At 38.3% G+C, this 15,871-nt stretch overlaps 1 protein-coding gene, 1 long non-coding RNA gene and 1 other non-coding gene across 6 annotated transcripts in view; 1 reads left to right on the top strand and 2 right to left on the bottom strand.

The window, feature by feature from the left end:
- LOC126368383 (neutral ceramidase) overlaps window positions 1-15,871 on the bottom strand; it is a 354,827-nt gene that overhangs the window by 321,565 nt on the left and 17,391 nt on the right. For 3 of the 4 annotated variants that reach the window (XM_050012339.1, XM_050012340.1, XM_050012338.1), the window contains exon 2: window positions 9,789-9,899. In XM_050012339.1, the coding sequence (XP_049868296.1) occupies window positions 9,789-9,899 (111 nt within the window). Of the gene's footprint in view, window positions 1-9,788; window positions 9,900-12,136; window positions 12,156-15,871 lie in introns of those variants that run through there. The other variant, XM_050012341.1, reaches the window with a different exon arrangement.
- On the bottom strand, window positions 7,649-7,841 carry LOC126368605 (U2 spliceosomal RNA). The gene has a single exon (XR_007566622.1). It is a non-coding gene; the product is annotated as a U2 spliceosomal RNA (small nuclear RNA).
- Window positions 11,001-11,727, top strand: LOC126368539 (uncharacterized). Its single transcript, XR_007566604.1, has 2 exons — window positions 11,001-11,099; window positions 11,542-11,727. It is a non-coding gene; the product is annotated as an uncharacterized LOC126368539 (long non-coding RNA).

Here is a 15,871-nt window from a genome sequence, read left to right on the forward strand (position 1 = left end):
AGGAAGACGATAATTCGATACCATGTTTTAAGCAAATAAATGATTATGATTAATTCATATTAATTTATCATTTTATAAAAAGAAAAGGTTCAGTACGATCTACTCTGAACCGGAGTGCGTGTATGAAACCATTGTTGAATGTGGAGGAAGCAAGAAATGTCAGGATCGAAGCAAATAGAATTCCATAGTCTCTGTTTACCCCGGTTTATGTATCATTTTATAACGATCCTGATACATACACCACATTCGCTTCCTCCACTTTCTAGTCTTGACCTGGTCTTTCTTTAACAACATCCTGGATCTGACCGCCGTGTGTACGCCTAGGCCTTCCTTTTTCAACTCTACCACTTACACCCGCGTCATACTACTGCATCAACTCTCTCTCTCTCTCATTGTCCAAGAGCTGTCTTGTCGGTGGAGTAATCGCTATTCCTCTCTTCCCAACGCCAAATCCATCACCTCCTGATACGACATGACCTGCGCCTTCTCTTTTTTGTGTCATAAATGTCTCCTAGCTCTAACCTTTCCTCTCTTTCCTTCATCAACTTTTCTTCATCAACACTTATGCAATATTCTTAATCATATAAGTACCTACTCTCTTCTTCTATCGTGTGGGTTGTTAGGTGGATTACCAACCCCATCAACCCTGGTGTCAGGGTTACTATTGAGCCGCCAAAGGACCCTGACATGACTCATGTAACGACTACGTACTTACATCAGTAAGTAGTAACCGGGACCAAGTTATAAGTACCTACAACAAGTCAAGTTAGTTGGTGGGGTTATAAGTACCTACTTACACACAGTAATGTTATTAAAAGAGCAGAGTGTATTTTGAAACACGACACTAGCTTAAGGAGCAACGGTGACCCAATGTTATTAAATAGGAATTTATAATGTATAAGTTGTTTCAACAATAACGCATTGTTACTTATTCAATTTTCTATTGTCTGGAGAACATTTGAAGGCCGGGTTCACACTAGGCTGATAATCGGCAACCAGCAACTGACTGTGTAAGTTTCAACATAGTAGGTACCGAAGCGTAAGTAGGTCTCTATTTAATTTAGATGTCACGCCGTAGATGTTCACTCGACTCTTCCACTACTGGACTCTGCCTCAGTCGAGCATTTTGGTATTTAAAGTCGATAATCACGACCTCGACTTGAGAACTTTATTTACTTTGTATCTACGAATAAATAATAAGTCATTTGTTCGTAGATCCACATAATACCAGTGCGCAGCGTCGTGGTTCACGCCGCGACTTGTGCTGAGTGACGCCCTTTAATCTCAGGACGTCCACCACCACCTTATGATCATTCTAATCATCATCCTTCTATGCTTTTTATACTTGTTTTGTGAAAAATTTTAAGTGATGTTATTGTCTTGTCTTTGTGTGTGACGGTTATAATAAACAATTTCTATTCTATTCTATTATTCTATACTTTTACTCAGTGGAGTTGAGCACATCCTGCAGCCAACAAAATAATTCGAAATTATCGACGTCAAGATTTATTGGAGTAAACTCGAATTAAGGTCGAGGGGCCGCGCGCCGTTGTTTTATTTTGTTACTTAACTATAATTTTGTATCGTTAGCTGTTGGTCTTCCATTACATTTTTTCTTTAATTAAGTCAGCGACTGACTAAACGTCACGTGTGAAGGTGTCTATTAGCTCCAAAAGCCTTGACCGCTAAATCGTTCTTGTTTCGGCGATTGCAGAGCAGTTTTTTTAAATATATTCAAACGTGACGGTCGATTTGCTCTCGTGTATGTTAGTCGTGATTTATTTAGCTTAAATTTTAGGTGAAATTTAAACATACTTAGCGATTGTTGCAGGTACTTAGTCGATAATCGAAAGCACAATTATAAATAGATACTTAACCCTCCAAAATTTCACAATAAAATCGAAAATTTACTTAAATAGCAATAGACATAAAAAAAATCACTTTGTGAGACTGTCGTTTGTTTGGTAAGAACATGGAAGACTTGAATCACCTAATTGTCCGAAAAAGTAAGATGATTCTGTGCTTTGGAAGGCACGTTAAGGGTGAATATCAAAATTTCAAGTTTGGTGGCGAAATTTCATAATATTTTTTCGTGAAAAATTGGGTTCCGACATGAAAAGGATCCAAAAGGATCCTGGGTTCCGACATGAAAAAGGATCCAAAAGGATCCTTCACGAAAAAAATATATGAAAGTTCGCCACCAAACTTGGCACATTTTGATATGCACCCTTAAAAGCCGTTGTAAGTCCCGGCTATTAGCCGTCCAAAACACCACCAACCCACAATGGAGCAGCGTGGTTGAGTATGCTCCATATCTCTCAGCTCCCCTTCCAGTTGGTTTAGAGAACGCCTGTGCCCAGCTAGGCTAATAGGTCAGGTTGTTTATGTGGTAACCATTTACTCGTCTGGGCGAGGACGCTCACTAACACCATGGTTTGACCATTACAAACGGCGATATGGCTCCCCGCGACACGTTAGTCTAACAGAAAGCTAGGTGGATATGGGTACTTAGCTTTTCTTGCGATAGTCGAGAACTTCTGTTATGTTATGCTATGCTATGCTATGCTATGCTTTGCTATGTTATGTTATATTCTTCTTCTTCTTCTATCGTGTGGGTTGTGAGGTGAATTACCAACCTCATCAACCCTGGTGTCAGGGTTACTATTGAACCGCCAAAGGCCCCTGACATGGCTCATGTAACGACTACTTACTTACATCAGTAAGTAGTAACCGGGACCAACGGCTTAACGTGCCTTTCGAAGCACGGATCATCTTACTTTCGGACAATCTGGTGATCAGCCAGTGATGTCCTAACCAAACTAGGGACCACAAAGTAATTTTTGTGATGTGTCCCCACCGGGAATCGAACCCAGGACCCCCGGATCGTGAGCCCAACGCTCAACCACTGGACCACGGAGGTCGTTATATTATGTTATATTAGTCATGTTAGAGTTCACCATCGAAGCTCAACTGTGTAATGCAGTAGCAGTCGCCGTTGCCGAACACGGCAAGGGTGACCATAATAATAATATGTTATTGTCATAAATGCACGAATTTTAAGTATTGACATGCTCTTTGGAAATGATCCTTAACGTCTGCATTTTAAATCCTTCGCGGATAGTTAATTTCTTGTCGAAACAAGAAGACAATGGGATTGCATTATAGTACTTACTAAGGGGTATTGCAAACAGCGATGATTAGACAACAGTGGTGGTGGTGGTATAGAATAAAAAATGATACTACATATAGAATGCGCCTAGGGTAATAACAAGGGTCAAGTGTCTATACCCATAGACAAAGATAAAAGATGCATATGACTGTTATCCATGAAATAATAATGAATAAATAAGGTTAAACGAAGACAAAACTGTACAGCGCCATCTACAGTTTTTTTGGGGAACGTAGCCTGGAAAGTTTCTCAGTGCGCCATTCATTATAGAGTTAGGTTTACTAGGAAGTAACGCAACTAACTTTCAAAAGAAGCTGGGAAAATATTTCTATACCTAAGAAGATACATTGTTTTCAAAAGAAAGATAGATAGATAGATAGGTAGATAAAATACTTGAATGAAGATTGAATAGTTTTAGATTATAATTAATTATACGTATATATTATTGTTTCTGGTGCTTGAGTTATTTTTCTCCTCTCGTGTGGGTTGTGAGGTCAACGACCGACTTCATCAACCCTGGTGTCCCAGGGCAGAGCCTCAGACCAAATCGTCTTACGTATTGACGTGACTTATTGTAGATTTTCCGCATAAGGCATTAACTACTTGGCCGGACAAATTGGGAGCGCTGAGAGCTCCAATCCAATAAAATCAGTATGTATTTTAACTCATTGAACCTACTCTATTCTACTAATGTTAGAGGAGTCAAGAAAAAAATTCACTTCTGATTTACCTGGGACAACACGATTTTTGTTTTATTTTTCTTTTATAGAATATATTTATTTTTAATACACTTCTCATCAAAAAAATCGAAACACCTTGCAAGTTTACGTTTTGTCAGGATTATCAGAAAAATGTGTACATTTAGGAATAAATGTTAAATGTCGTTTAATAGTGAGTAATATGAGCTTATCAAATCTTAATGTTAATGTTCTAAATTTAAATGAATTTTTCATAGGTTTCGTATTTTGTTAAATGAGTCATTTTTATTCCGTATGGAGTATAAAGGAAATGGATAAAACAACACACGTAAATGAAAAAAAAAGCTAAAAAACGTTTATTTAATAACTTGTATTCCCTCCCCGAGCTCTAATTACTGCTTCCATACGGTTCTTCATCGATCGGATGAGAGTCACGATCACATGCTGTGGTATATTGTCCCATTCCTCTTGGATTGCATCTTGCAGCTGGCTAAGTGTTTCTGGGGCAGGATCTCTTGCTCGAATTCGTCTCTTTAATTCATCCCACAGATGTTCAATGGGATTCATGTCCGGGCTTCTTGCTGGCCATTCCATAATAGAGATATCGACTTCGTTAAGATAATCTCGTACGACGCCCGCGGTGTGAGCCCTAGCATTGTCGTGCATGAATATGAAGCCGTTGCCAATAAAATGTGCATAGGGCATCACATGAGGCTCGAGACACTCTTCGACGTACCGATGACAGTTTAGTGCAGGCAGACGTGGCCCAGACACGAAAGCAAGCTCTGTCTTACCGTCGGCGCTGATTCCTCCCCAAACCGTCCACGAACCGCCACCATAGCTGACCTTTTCTTCAATGCAGCATTGTGCATAGCGTTCTCCGTCTCTTCTGTAGACCTTGTTCCTTCCGTCGTTACCATACAGCATAATTTTACACTCATCGGAAAAGAGAACTTTGCTCCACTGTAGGTATGACCAATTTAGGTGCTCACGTGCAAAGTTAAGGCGCGCTCTTCGATGGTCTGCAGTTAATTTCGGCCCATTTGCTGGCTTATGCGGTACCAGTCCACGATCCTTCAACCTTCTTCTAATTGTAGAGTCACTTACAGCCACCCTTCGTACAACACGAAGCCGCTGCTGCAGTTGAAAAGCGTTAAGGCGTCGATTTCTTAAAGAAGTTGTTACAATAAATCGATCATCTCGCTCAGAAGTGACCCGATTCCTGCCAGATCCTGAACGGCGCGTGAACAAACCAGTCTCCCGATAACGTTTATAGACTCTATGAACAGATGACAGGCTTAGATGCAGTCTTGCAGCCACAACACGCTGACTAAGGCCAGAATCCAGCAATGCCACAACTTGGGCGGCTTCTGTGGGCGAAGTATCCATACGTTTTAGAAAAAAAACCTTTTTTCAGACGTCCCAAAGTCACAGTATTGAAATAAAAAACAAAAAGTTTAAGGATAGGCGCCAATTTTTAGTTTTTAAACGCTAAATGTACTCCAACCCTAAACACACATTTGTCTCAAAACAGTGATTCATTTCGTTTATAAGATAAACAAATGAAATTCTAATTTTGAATTTAGAATTTTCGCTTATTACTGTAATGGCCAAACTGCCAGCTATACATTTATGTATTTTTTTTCATCGTATGAATTCTTTTTTGTGTAAAATTCGGACAGAAACAATGAAAACGGAAGTGTTTCGATTTTTTTGATGAGAAGTGTATATTTCGATCATAAGTAGGTACTTATAAAAAATAAAATGACAAATTTTTTTGTTCAACCGTAAAATGAACTTTGGATTTAATAATAAGCCCCACTCAAGATGTGTCTGATTTTAAATACACTTCTCATCAAAAAAATCGAAACACTTCCGTTTTCATTGTTTCTGTCCGAATTTACACAAAAAAGAATTCATACGATGAAAAAAATACATAAATGTATAGCTGGCAGTTTGGCCATTACAGTAATAAGCGAAAATTCTAAATTCAAAATTAGAATTTCATTTGTTTATCTTATAACCGAAATGAATCACTGTTTTGAGACAAATGTGTGTTTAGGGTTGGAGTACATTTAGCGTTTAAAAACTAAAAATTGGCGCCTATCCTTAAACTTTTTGTTTTTTATTTCAATACTGTGACTTTGGGACGTCTGAAAAAAGGTTTTTTTTCTAAAACGTATAGATACTTCGCCCACAGAAGCCGCCCAAGTTGTGGCATTGCTGGATTCTGGCCTTAGTCAGCGTGTTGTGGCTGCAAGACTGCATCTAAGCCTGTCATCTGTTCATAGAGTCTATAAACGTTATCGGGAGACTGGTTTGTTCACGCGCCGTTCAGGATCTGGCAGGAATCGGGTCACTTCTGAGCGAGATGATCGATTTATTGTAACAACTTCTTTAAGAAATCGACGCCTTAACGCTTTTCAACTGCAGCAGCGGCTTCGTGTTGTACGAAGGGTGGCTGTAAGTGACTCTACAATTAGAAGAAGGTTGAAGGATCGTGGACTGGTACCGCATAAGCCAGCAAATGGGCCGAAATTAACTGCAGACCATCGAAGAGCGCGCCTTAACTTTGCACGTGAGCACCTAAATTGGTCATACCTACAGTGGAGCAAAGTTCTCTTTTCTGATGAGTGTAAAATTATGCTGTATGGTAACGACGGAAGGAACAAGGTCTACAGAAGAGACGGAGAACGCTATGCACAATGCTGCATTGAAGAAAAGGTCAGCTATGGTGGCGGTTCGTGGACGGTTTGGGGAGGAATCAGCGCCGACGGTAAGACAGAGCTTGCTTTCGTGTCTGGGCCACGTCTGCCTGCACTAAACTGTCATCGGTACGTCGAAGAGTGTCTCGAGCCTCATGTGATGCCCTATGCACATTTTATTGGCAACGGCTTCATATTCATGCACGACAATGCTAGGGCTCACACCGCGGGCGTCGTACGAGATTATCTTAACGAAGTCGATATCTCTTTTATGGAATGGCCAGCAAGAAGCCCGGACATGAATCCCATTGAACATCTGTGGGATGAATTAAAGAGACGAATTCGAGCAAGAGATCCTGCCCCAGAAACACTTAGCCAGCTGCAAGATGCAATCCAAGAGGAATGGGACAATATACCACAGCATGTGATCGTGACTCTCATCCGATCGATGAAGAACCGTATGGAAGCAGTAATTAGAGCTCGGGGAGGGAATACAAGTTATTAAATAAACGTTTTTTAGCTTTTTTTTTCATTTACGTGTGTTGTTTTATCCATTTCCTTTATACTCCATACGGAATAAACATGACTCATTTAACAAAATACGAAACCTATGAAAAATTCATTTAAATTTAGAACATTAACATTAAGATTTGATAAGCTCATATTACTCACTATTAAACGACATTTAACATTTATTCCTAAATGTACACATTTTTCTGATAATCCTGACAAAACGTAAACTTGCAAGGTGTTTCGATTTTTTTGATGAGAAGTGTATATTATAATTCAAACACTTAATTAAACATTTGCGACAAGAAAAACACCTACCATCGTTTTTAGTACAATGAAATAGATATTCCATTTTTTTTTTTCGTTACGATGTCACTAGCACGCATATCATCAAAATCCTACGAATAAAATAATTTATTCGTAGTCAAAATCTGATTTGCCAAATAAGTTGTTAGGAGGCTCCCAGACTGGCCCGACTTGACAAGCCTGATCTGCCTAATTTAGAGAATTAGAAAAAGTCGTAAAGCTTGTGGTATGTAGCTAAGCTTAACAGCTATTTTTTGGTGTTTATGTGGGCCGATCCCGGCGGCACTTCAATGCCGGGCCGACCCGTGACGGGAGTGGAGCGAGCCCCGAACATCCCGTCTGGTCACAAAAATCAGTTTAATATACTGGTCCCTCAGTGAGGGAACTTTCAGATATTAAGCTGAAAAGAACAGATACTACACTTTGATCTTAGCCAAAAGGCCGAGAAGCGATACCAAAATCAGGACGCATCGGGATCGTCATTATTCGCGGGAGAATCTTAACACCGCGAAGTAGAATTTTACAAATTTAAAATGCGGTCCTGGAAATATTCGTCTAATATGTTAAGACTACTAGAGCGCTTGCTGTACAATTCTATAGAATTTCATTTATTTAATCAAAAAAATATCATTTCGTTTTTCGTACAGTTACAATCAAATGCGTTAAAATAAAATACAACTCGTAAAAATAAATCTATAGAAACCGTTATCAGTTGCGTGATCCGCAAAATATAAGTTTGTAACGCACACACCGTACAGCGACATCTGTCGGTTGTTACATATAATCTCTTTACTTGTGACGAGTGTGAATAAGTTTTTAGCTGTTCTTTCACTAAATTAGGGGCCGCTTGTGAAGGATTTCGGATACAAAACTATTTAAACAATTTCGTCATTTGATTCTGACGCTACAAAACAGCCATGCAAGATTCAATCATCATATTCATGTACTTTATTGATTATATGATTCATAATTTTGCATTACACCATCAGCCGTGTCGCCTTTATTACCATCTGCATTAGTAATTTGGACTCTATTCATACGACTTTCATGAGTTGAACATTGCTATTCTTCTATCGTGTGGGTTGTGAGGTGGATGACCAACCTCAGCAAACATAGTCTCAGCCTCTCAGGGGTACTATTGAGCCACCAAAGGCCCCTGACATGGCCCATGTAACGACTACCTACTTAAATCAGTAAGTAGTAACCGTACCGGGACCTTCCGAAGCACGAATCGTCTTACTCTTGGACAATCAGCTTGTAATATCCTAACCATACTAGGGATCACAAAGTGATTTTTATGATATATCCCCACTGGGATTCAAACCCGCGACCTCCGGATCATGAGCACATCGTTCAACTACTGGACCACTCCGTATCGTCGAACAAAGCGAAGAATAGAATGCAACCGACCCTTGCTAGACCAAAATGAACCCAGGACAATGGTGTCCTTTTTACCTGACGCAAGGGTTGAAAGGGTAGGTAGGTACTTTTTTTTACTGAGTGCGGGTTTATTCTCTCGTAAATCTCTCGCAATAACACACACACACACACACACACACACGAATGACACGATGAATTTATTAAAAACATCATAGAAGGAAAGAGAGGAAGGGGAAGACCAAGAAGAGCTTACTACATGGAACAGATTAAAGAAAAGGTTAACGTCGTGTCTTATAGGGCAATCAAGAAATTGGCCTTTGATAGACTGGAATAAGGAGCTCGGTGGCGCAGCGGTAAACGCGGTCGGTCTGCGATTGTTGAAGTTAAGCAACTTTCGCAAAGGCCGGTCATAGGATGGGTGACAACAAAAAAAAAATTTTCATCTCGAGCTCCTCCGTGCTTCGGAAGGCACGTTAAGCCGTTGGTCCCGGTTGCATTAGCAGTCGTTAATAACCACCAATCCGCAATGGGCCCGCGTGGTGGTTTAAGGCCCGATCTCCCTATCCATCCATAGGGAAGGCCCGTGCCCCAGCAGTGGGGACGTTAATGGGCTGGTGATGAGACTGGAATGGAAATTACTACACCGACAAGAGCGTGGTTCTTAAATTGATGATGATGACATCTCTCGCAATGGCTGGAAAAAATTATAACTTTTAGGTTCTGATGATAAACGGCTGCAGCTGAAAATCCATTTGCTGAACTACTTTTAATACTTACTTAATTTTTTCGTCTTCTACGGAATCAATAGGTGGTTCTTATTTTACTATCAATACTTCCTGGCAATGGTTGCCTGGAATAAATCGCTGGGCAATAAGGCCGCTTATTGTATTGCATTCCTTTTTGTGTACGTTTAAATTGTTGTGAGTGTAATGAAGAGTGATTCTGTTAATGAACCCCTTGCATTTTCATTCTTCGTTAATGTGACAATTATAAAAAAAACGACAAATAATTATAACTTACGAATCCAATCTCGGCGGGTGGTCCAGTGACGTCAGCGATGCCGACGCCGACGAGCAGCGCGTGCGCAGCCGGCAGGCACGTGAGTGCACACCACGTCACCAGAGCCGCCATCTGGGGAAAGTGGCGCCGTTAAATGGAACATTCTTGGGATCGTAATATTGACTTGCTGTGGGATGTATTAACATTCGTGGGTGGGTGTATTATTATTATTCGTGGTTTATCACGTGCGCAACGATGAAGGCAAACCTGTATCCTAACCTGTATCCTAACCTGTATTAGGCTGGTTCTCCCTTCGCGGGTTAGAAGGTCAGACAGGCAGTAAGCGGACTCTGTGAAATCGGGATAACAGTAGAGAGATGGATAGTTTACTCAATTGTATAAAAATATTTCATTCTCTATACTGTAGGTATTCAAAAATAATAATAATAAAAAACAGAATGTAAATCCACCACAGGCTTCGTCAGTACCAACATTCATATTAAAAAAAAAACTAATAAAAAAAGGGAAAGCATATTCAAATCATACATAATAAAATCCGCACAAGCTTCGTCAAAAATAAAAATAAATATATTTTATGTTTATTTTTTTAAAGAACGTCTAGGGCCCTGTGCCGAGGTTTTTCTTGCAGCTTCTTTTCCCCGGCTATACAGGTTGTGAGAAGCTGCAGTAGTAGTTTTAGGAGGATGAGACGTTCGTTATATTGTAAAAATTGACGATTCAAAGTGTAACTATGTTACCTACTGAATAAAGATATATTTGAATTTGGGCGTAGCTACAATGATTAGCTATGTCATCTTTAACCCTTCGAATGCGGGAAACACTGATCAGGGCCAGACACAATGTAAAAACTATTATGCCTCTTATCTCAGCAGATGAGTGGTTAAAGGTTTGGCGTTTACATTAAAAAATACCTATTTAGTATCTGTTTCTGATAGAGAGAGTGCTCATATAACCGACTGATAGTTGAGTTCATTATAACGATGCTCTTAAATAGTTCAATAAGTAGGTAAACAAGATAATACAAAATACAAACATATACAAATACACAACGAGAACGTCTACTCGATTTTATTCTCGATTGAATCAGTCATTCATTCGTTTTGACAATTGATATGATCTGAACTCAATTTAAAAAAAAAGAAGAAACAACGGTCAAGTTTGAGTTTGACACTTCACCTTTTTACGTTACGCGCGCAACTACGTGTTCGGTGGAATGATATTGTGGAGTATTGATTATACTATCGAGAAATCTTGGACTAGTGTGTTAATTGTCCCTGTTTCCTCGCCCGTCAATCTACGCCCGCAATGGAGGTACCTCCTGACCTGAGTGCTGCGCCTACGGTCACGAGCATTAATATGTATACACTTTGGTACCATGTCACATTAACTTTTTTGACAAATTGAACTGTAAGTCTCACTAAATGTCAAATATGTTAGTGCGACAGAGTCCTAAAGTGGGTACATTATATTGCTCATGACTGTACATATACTTTATTGCATCAAAATAAAAAGAAATAATTACAAAAGACTCTTAACTATAGGTACATGGCAAATTGCGGCCTTATCACTACATAGTATAAAACAAAGTCGCTTTTTCTGTCCCTATATCCCTATGTACGCTTAAATCATTAAAACTACGCAACGGATATTGATGCGGTTTTTTAATAGATAGAGTAATTCAAGAGGAATGTTTATATGTATAATAAAATGAGGTTTTTAATGTGATGTCGTAAATATTTTCATTTTTCCTCAGCATTGCACCCGAGCGAAGCCGGGGCGGGTCGCTAGTCGCTAATAATGAAGGTTCTGGATAGTTCAATAAGTGGGTAAACAAGATAGCAATGGAGATTACCTCTGCAATGTTCAGCGATTCGAACGTATAAAAGTAAAAATACATAGATAACTTTTACTTACAATCATTAAACGTGTTACTTACTTACTTTTGCAAACGTGATTTTATTTTCAGTCGGATAAAGCTACTTCTCCTTTTTCTTCTGCTTTTTTGTTCGGTGGTCTAGTGGTTAGAGCGTTAGGCTCACGGTCCGGGTTCGATTCCCGATGGGGACATTGTCGAAATCACTATGTGAGACTGTCCTTTGTTTGGTAAGGATTTTTCAGGCTTGAATCACCTGATTGTCCGAAAAAGTAAGATGACTCCGTGCTTCGGAGGGCACGCAAAGCCATTGGTCCCGGCTATTAGCCGTAAAAACACCTCCACTAACCCCTTTTTTATTATTTATATTATTTTGCATTATTATTTTTTTATATTATTAATTTTATTATTTTACAAAGTAATTTCTTTAATTAATTCATAATTTTAGTAATGGAATTCTATAGTCTATGCTTACCCCGGCGGGAAATAGGCGTGAGTTTATGTATGAATGTATGTATGTAATTTTAGTAATGTGTGCCTACTCAGTGCTAAGTGTCGACAATAACTTATTAAATCTACCAACATAATTTATTATACGTACCGAGTATTTTTATGATACATAAAATAGTGCGTGTTTAAAGTTGAAATGTGTGATAAAGTTGTTTAACACGTGTAAAACAAATATGAGTAAGTGTTATTTAATTTATCAGTTTATTTTATGCTAGTAATTACTACATTTAAACTATTTGTATACCTATTTTAATTTCTATGCATAAACATACATATATTCATACATAAACTCACGCCTATTTCCCACCGGAAATAAAGAAAAAAAAAAGAAAAAAGAAAAAAAAGAAATAAAAAAAAAAGAAAAAAGAAATAAGTAATAGACATTTCTCTAGAGCAATAAGGCCGCCCAAATTGTACTGTATTCATGTGTTATGTCTGATTGTTTAAATGTATTTCTGTGCAATAAAGTATTTTTGATTTGATTTGAATAAAGAATCAAGAAAAAAAAACAAACTATGAATAAAGTTATTTTAAAACTAACTACTTAAATGATTTTATCTTCTCTTACCCTTATCTCACTATTGGGGTTGGCATAACATGTATTCTTCTTATTTCATTCGTCTCTTTTCTCATCATCTCAGTACTCACACCTTTTACACATACATAAACATAAATAGCCTATATACGTCCCACTGCTGGGCACAGGCCTCCCCTCAATCATCCGGAGGGGGTATGGAGCATACTCCACCACGCTGCTCCAATGCGGGTTGGTGGAGGTGTTTTTACGGCTAGTAGCAGGGACCAACGGCTTAACGTGCCCTCCGAAGCACGGAATCATCTTACTTTTTCGGACAATCAGGTGATTCAAGCCTGAAAAGTCCTTACCAAACAAAGGACAGTCTCACAAAGTGATTTCGACAATGTCCCCATCGAGAATCGAACCCGGACCTCCAGATTGTAAGCCTAACGCTCTAACCACTAGACCACGGAGGCTGTTACCTTTATACCTTTTACACACATATCCTTTTTCACACAATCCATCCATCCACACTTTCTTGGGTCGTCCCTTACCTATATCCATCCACATTCAAACTCATAACCACAAACAGGTAAAGTAGGTAATGTACATACTCCGTTTCATCGGCTCTAAGTTTGAATCAGCCGTTATTCTATTTCTAGTCTCCTTTCCATGTTTCTTCCGTGTCATTGCTTTTAGCTCATCTAAGCAACCGGAACTTGTAGATAATTGCGATGAGTCTAGTCAATCGATCGATTCACCGATTACATTGATTTTAATGATAGACTTTCCACGCTGCGTTCCCCAAAAATAATATAGATTACGATGGCGAATCGGGTAAGTACATAATTATTCAAAAATTCAATGTAATGCACAGAAGCATATATATTAATGATGACCTTTTTTATTACACCCAGGCAAAATTACATCTTTCACCCATTATTATCCTGATCAAAATAAAGAGAAGCAAAATAGGTAGCAATAATTATGTACATAATGTGATCCACATAAAAAAAAGAAATAAAAAAAAGATAAAAGAAAAGTAAAAAAACGAAGTAAGTATATAAAAGTAATTGTTGCTTGATATGTGGAACACATTATGTATAGAATTATATTGCTACCTATATTGCTTCTCTTTATTTTGATCAGGATAATAATGGGTGAAAGATGTAATGATGCCAGGGTATAATAAAAAAGGTCATCATTTATACCCAAAAAACAAAGATAAAAGGTCCAAATCAGCAGTCAGTAATAGACCGGACAAATGAGGAGCACGGGAAGCCGTCTCTTGCCTGAAGTGACTGTATTTGCAGCCACTTTAAGGGCTATTCTAAGGAATATCAGACAAGATTGAATCGAAGCAAGTTTTATAGTGTGAAAGTTGAAATGGTAGTAAGTACTTCGGTTGACGAATCAGTATTTTTTATTGCCTTGACCAGTTGGAACATAAAAAGGATTTGAATACAAAACTACAACTTGACTACCTACCTAAAACTTTTGCATTCGCTGACCGATCAGAACCGTAAGGAGCGGTTAAACATTAATAAAAACTTTTTTGCGTTAAATCATTTGTTGATAACTGGCAGTCATAATTTTAGCAGAGCTGATCCGATGTCAATAAAAATGTCAAAAATTAAAAAGAAGACAATAAATGTACGAAAAATGAAAATTAAAACGAATTCGTGCCATACTTACTTGACTACATTGCGTTTCGTGTAATCCAAAAATATCTTGAGCATCGCTTGATATTTTGTCGCAATCTATGCAGTCTAAATTAACCATTTTGTTGCAAATAACTACCGGTTATTATTTTATGACTTCTAAATGTATGTTATGAAATAATTTATGATAAATGACGATCAATTCTAAAACTGATGACGTCTGCAAGCGTAAAGCTGAGTTTTGTCGTATCATTCATTTTGACAAAAAAAATATACGGTCGAATTGAGAACCTCCTCCTTTTTTGAAGTCGGTAAAAATAACACCGGATATTCCTTGAGGTAAAATCAAAACTGTTTTTCAAAAGATCAACCCAGGTATCAGATCGATCTCTGGTAATAAGACTTACCTTATACTTAAGATCTCGCCTATTTCCCGTTGGGGTTGGCAGAGACCATGTTATTCCACTTACTACAATCTTGACACACTACAAATTTATCTTATCCTTATTATCTTATTCATAATAAAATAGTCAAGTCGAATGACGATCATTTCTTAGAGATCCTTGCATGTTTCTGTGTCTGTCTTATTGTGTACCTATAAATAAGTATATAGGCATGAACATGGCTAAATTAAGATGATAAATAACTCCACGCAATTAATTATTCATCAATATAACATCAATGCGTGAATATTTATGATGTACCAATATACCTACTCACCATAATATAACGAAGGGTAGGTAGGTAGACTGAGTTGGCATAAAAACTTTTTTTCCTTGTAAGATTGGGGCCAGTTGGGGCTTTTGTGATGCATATTTAAATCGTAAAACTCCTTATTCTCGTCAGGTAGCGGCCCTAACTTGGTTCGTATTATTATTTAATGTATCAGTAAGTCTCGCCGACAAACGCGACAAAAAACCTAAAAATGAGAGAGTCATTTCACAAACTATAAGTACTGTGATAATACTACTGCTCTCAGGAGGGGACATGCTCGTCGTAATCAAACAATTCAGCAATTCACACAGCAATGTTAACTCTCCGACTCTTCATAGCAGATTGTCGCAACCGAACAAAATTACAAACACCGCCTTTCCAAAGGCGGGAAAACGTTCCCGTTCGAAAAAGAAGAAATCAAAAATAAAAACAAAAAAAACAATATGCCAGTTCCAAATTAAAAATAATAAAGTTGTGACGCCGATTCACGACTTTATTCCGTCTGGTATAAGTATAACCTGATAATAATAAAATAAACATTACGAACCCTAACAGTACTATCTAAAGATTCTCAACTAAAATACCAGTCGTGCCACCACTACTGCCGCTCTTGCATTGGACTTCACAACCATTTTTAAAGCTAACACAACAATGCTGCTTAGATTATCTGGCAAAGATATAAAGGTCTTAGGATGAAGTCTCGGTTGCGCTGCACTGTCCGCAAAATTGAGTCGATGCGAGTTTTTGCTGACAATTATTTTCCTTTTTTAAGCAATGTTAAGATATTTCTTTGACTACCGTTTATTGC

The sequence above is a fragment of the Pectinophora gossypiella genome, chromosome 7 (genome assembly GCF_024362695.1).
Source record: "Pectinophora gossypiella chromosome 7, ilPecGoss1.1, whole genome shotgun sequence".
Lineage (NCBI taxonomy): Eukaryota > Metazoa > Arthropoda > Insecta > Lepidoptera > Gelechiidae > Pectinophora > Pectinophora gossypiella.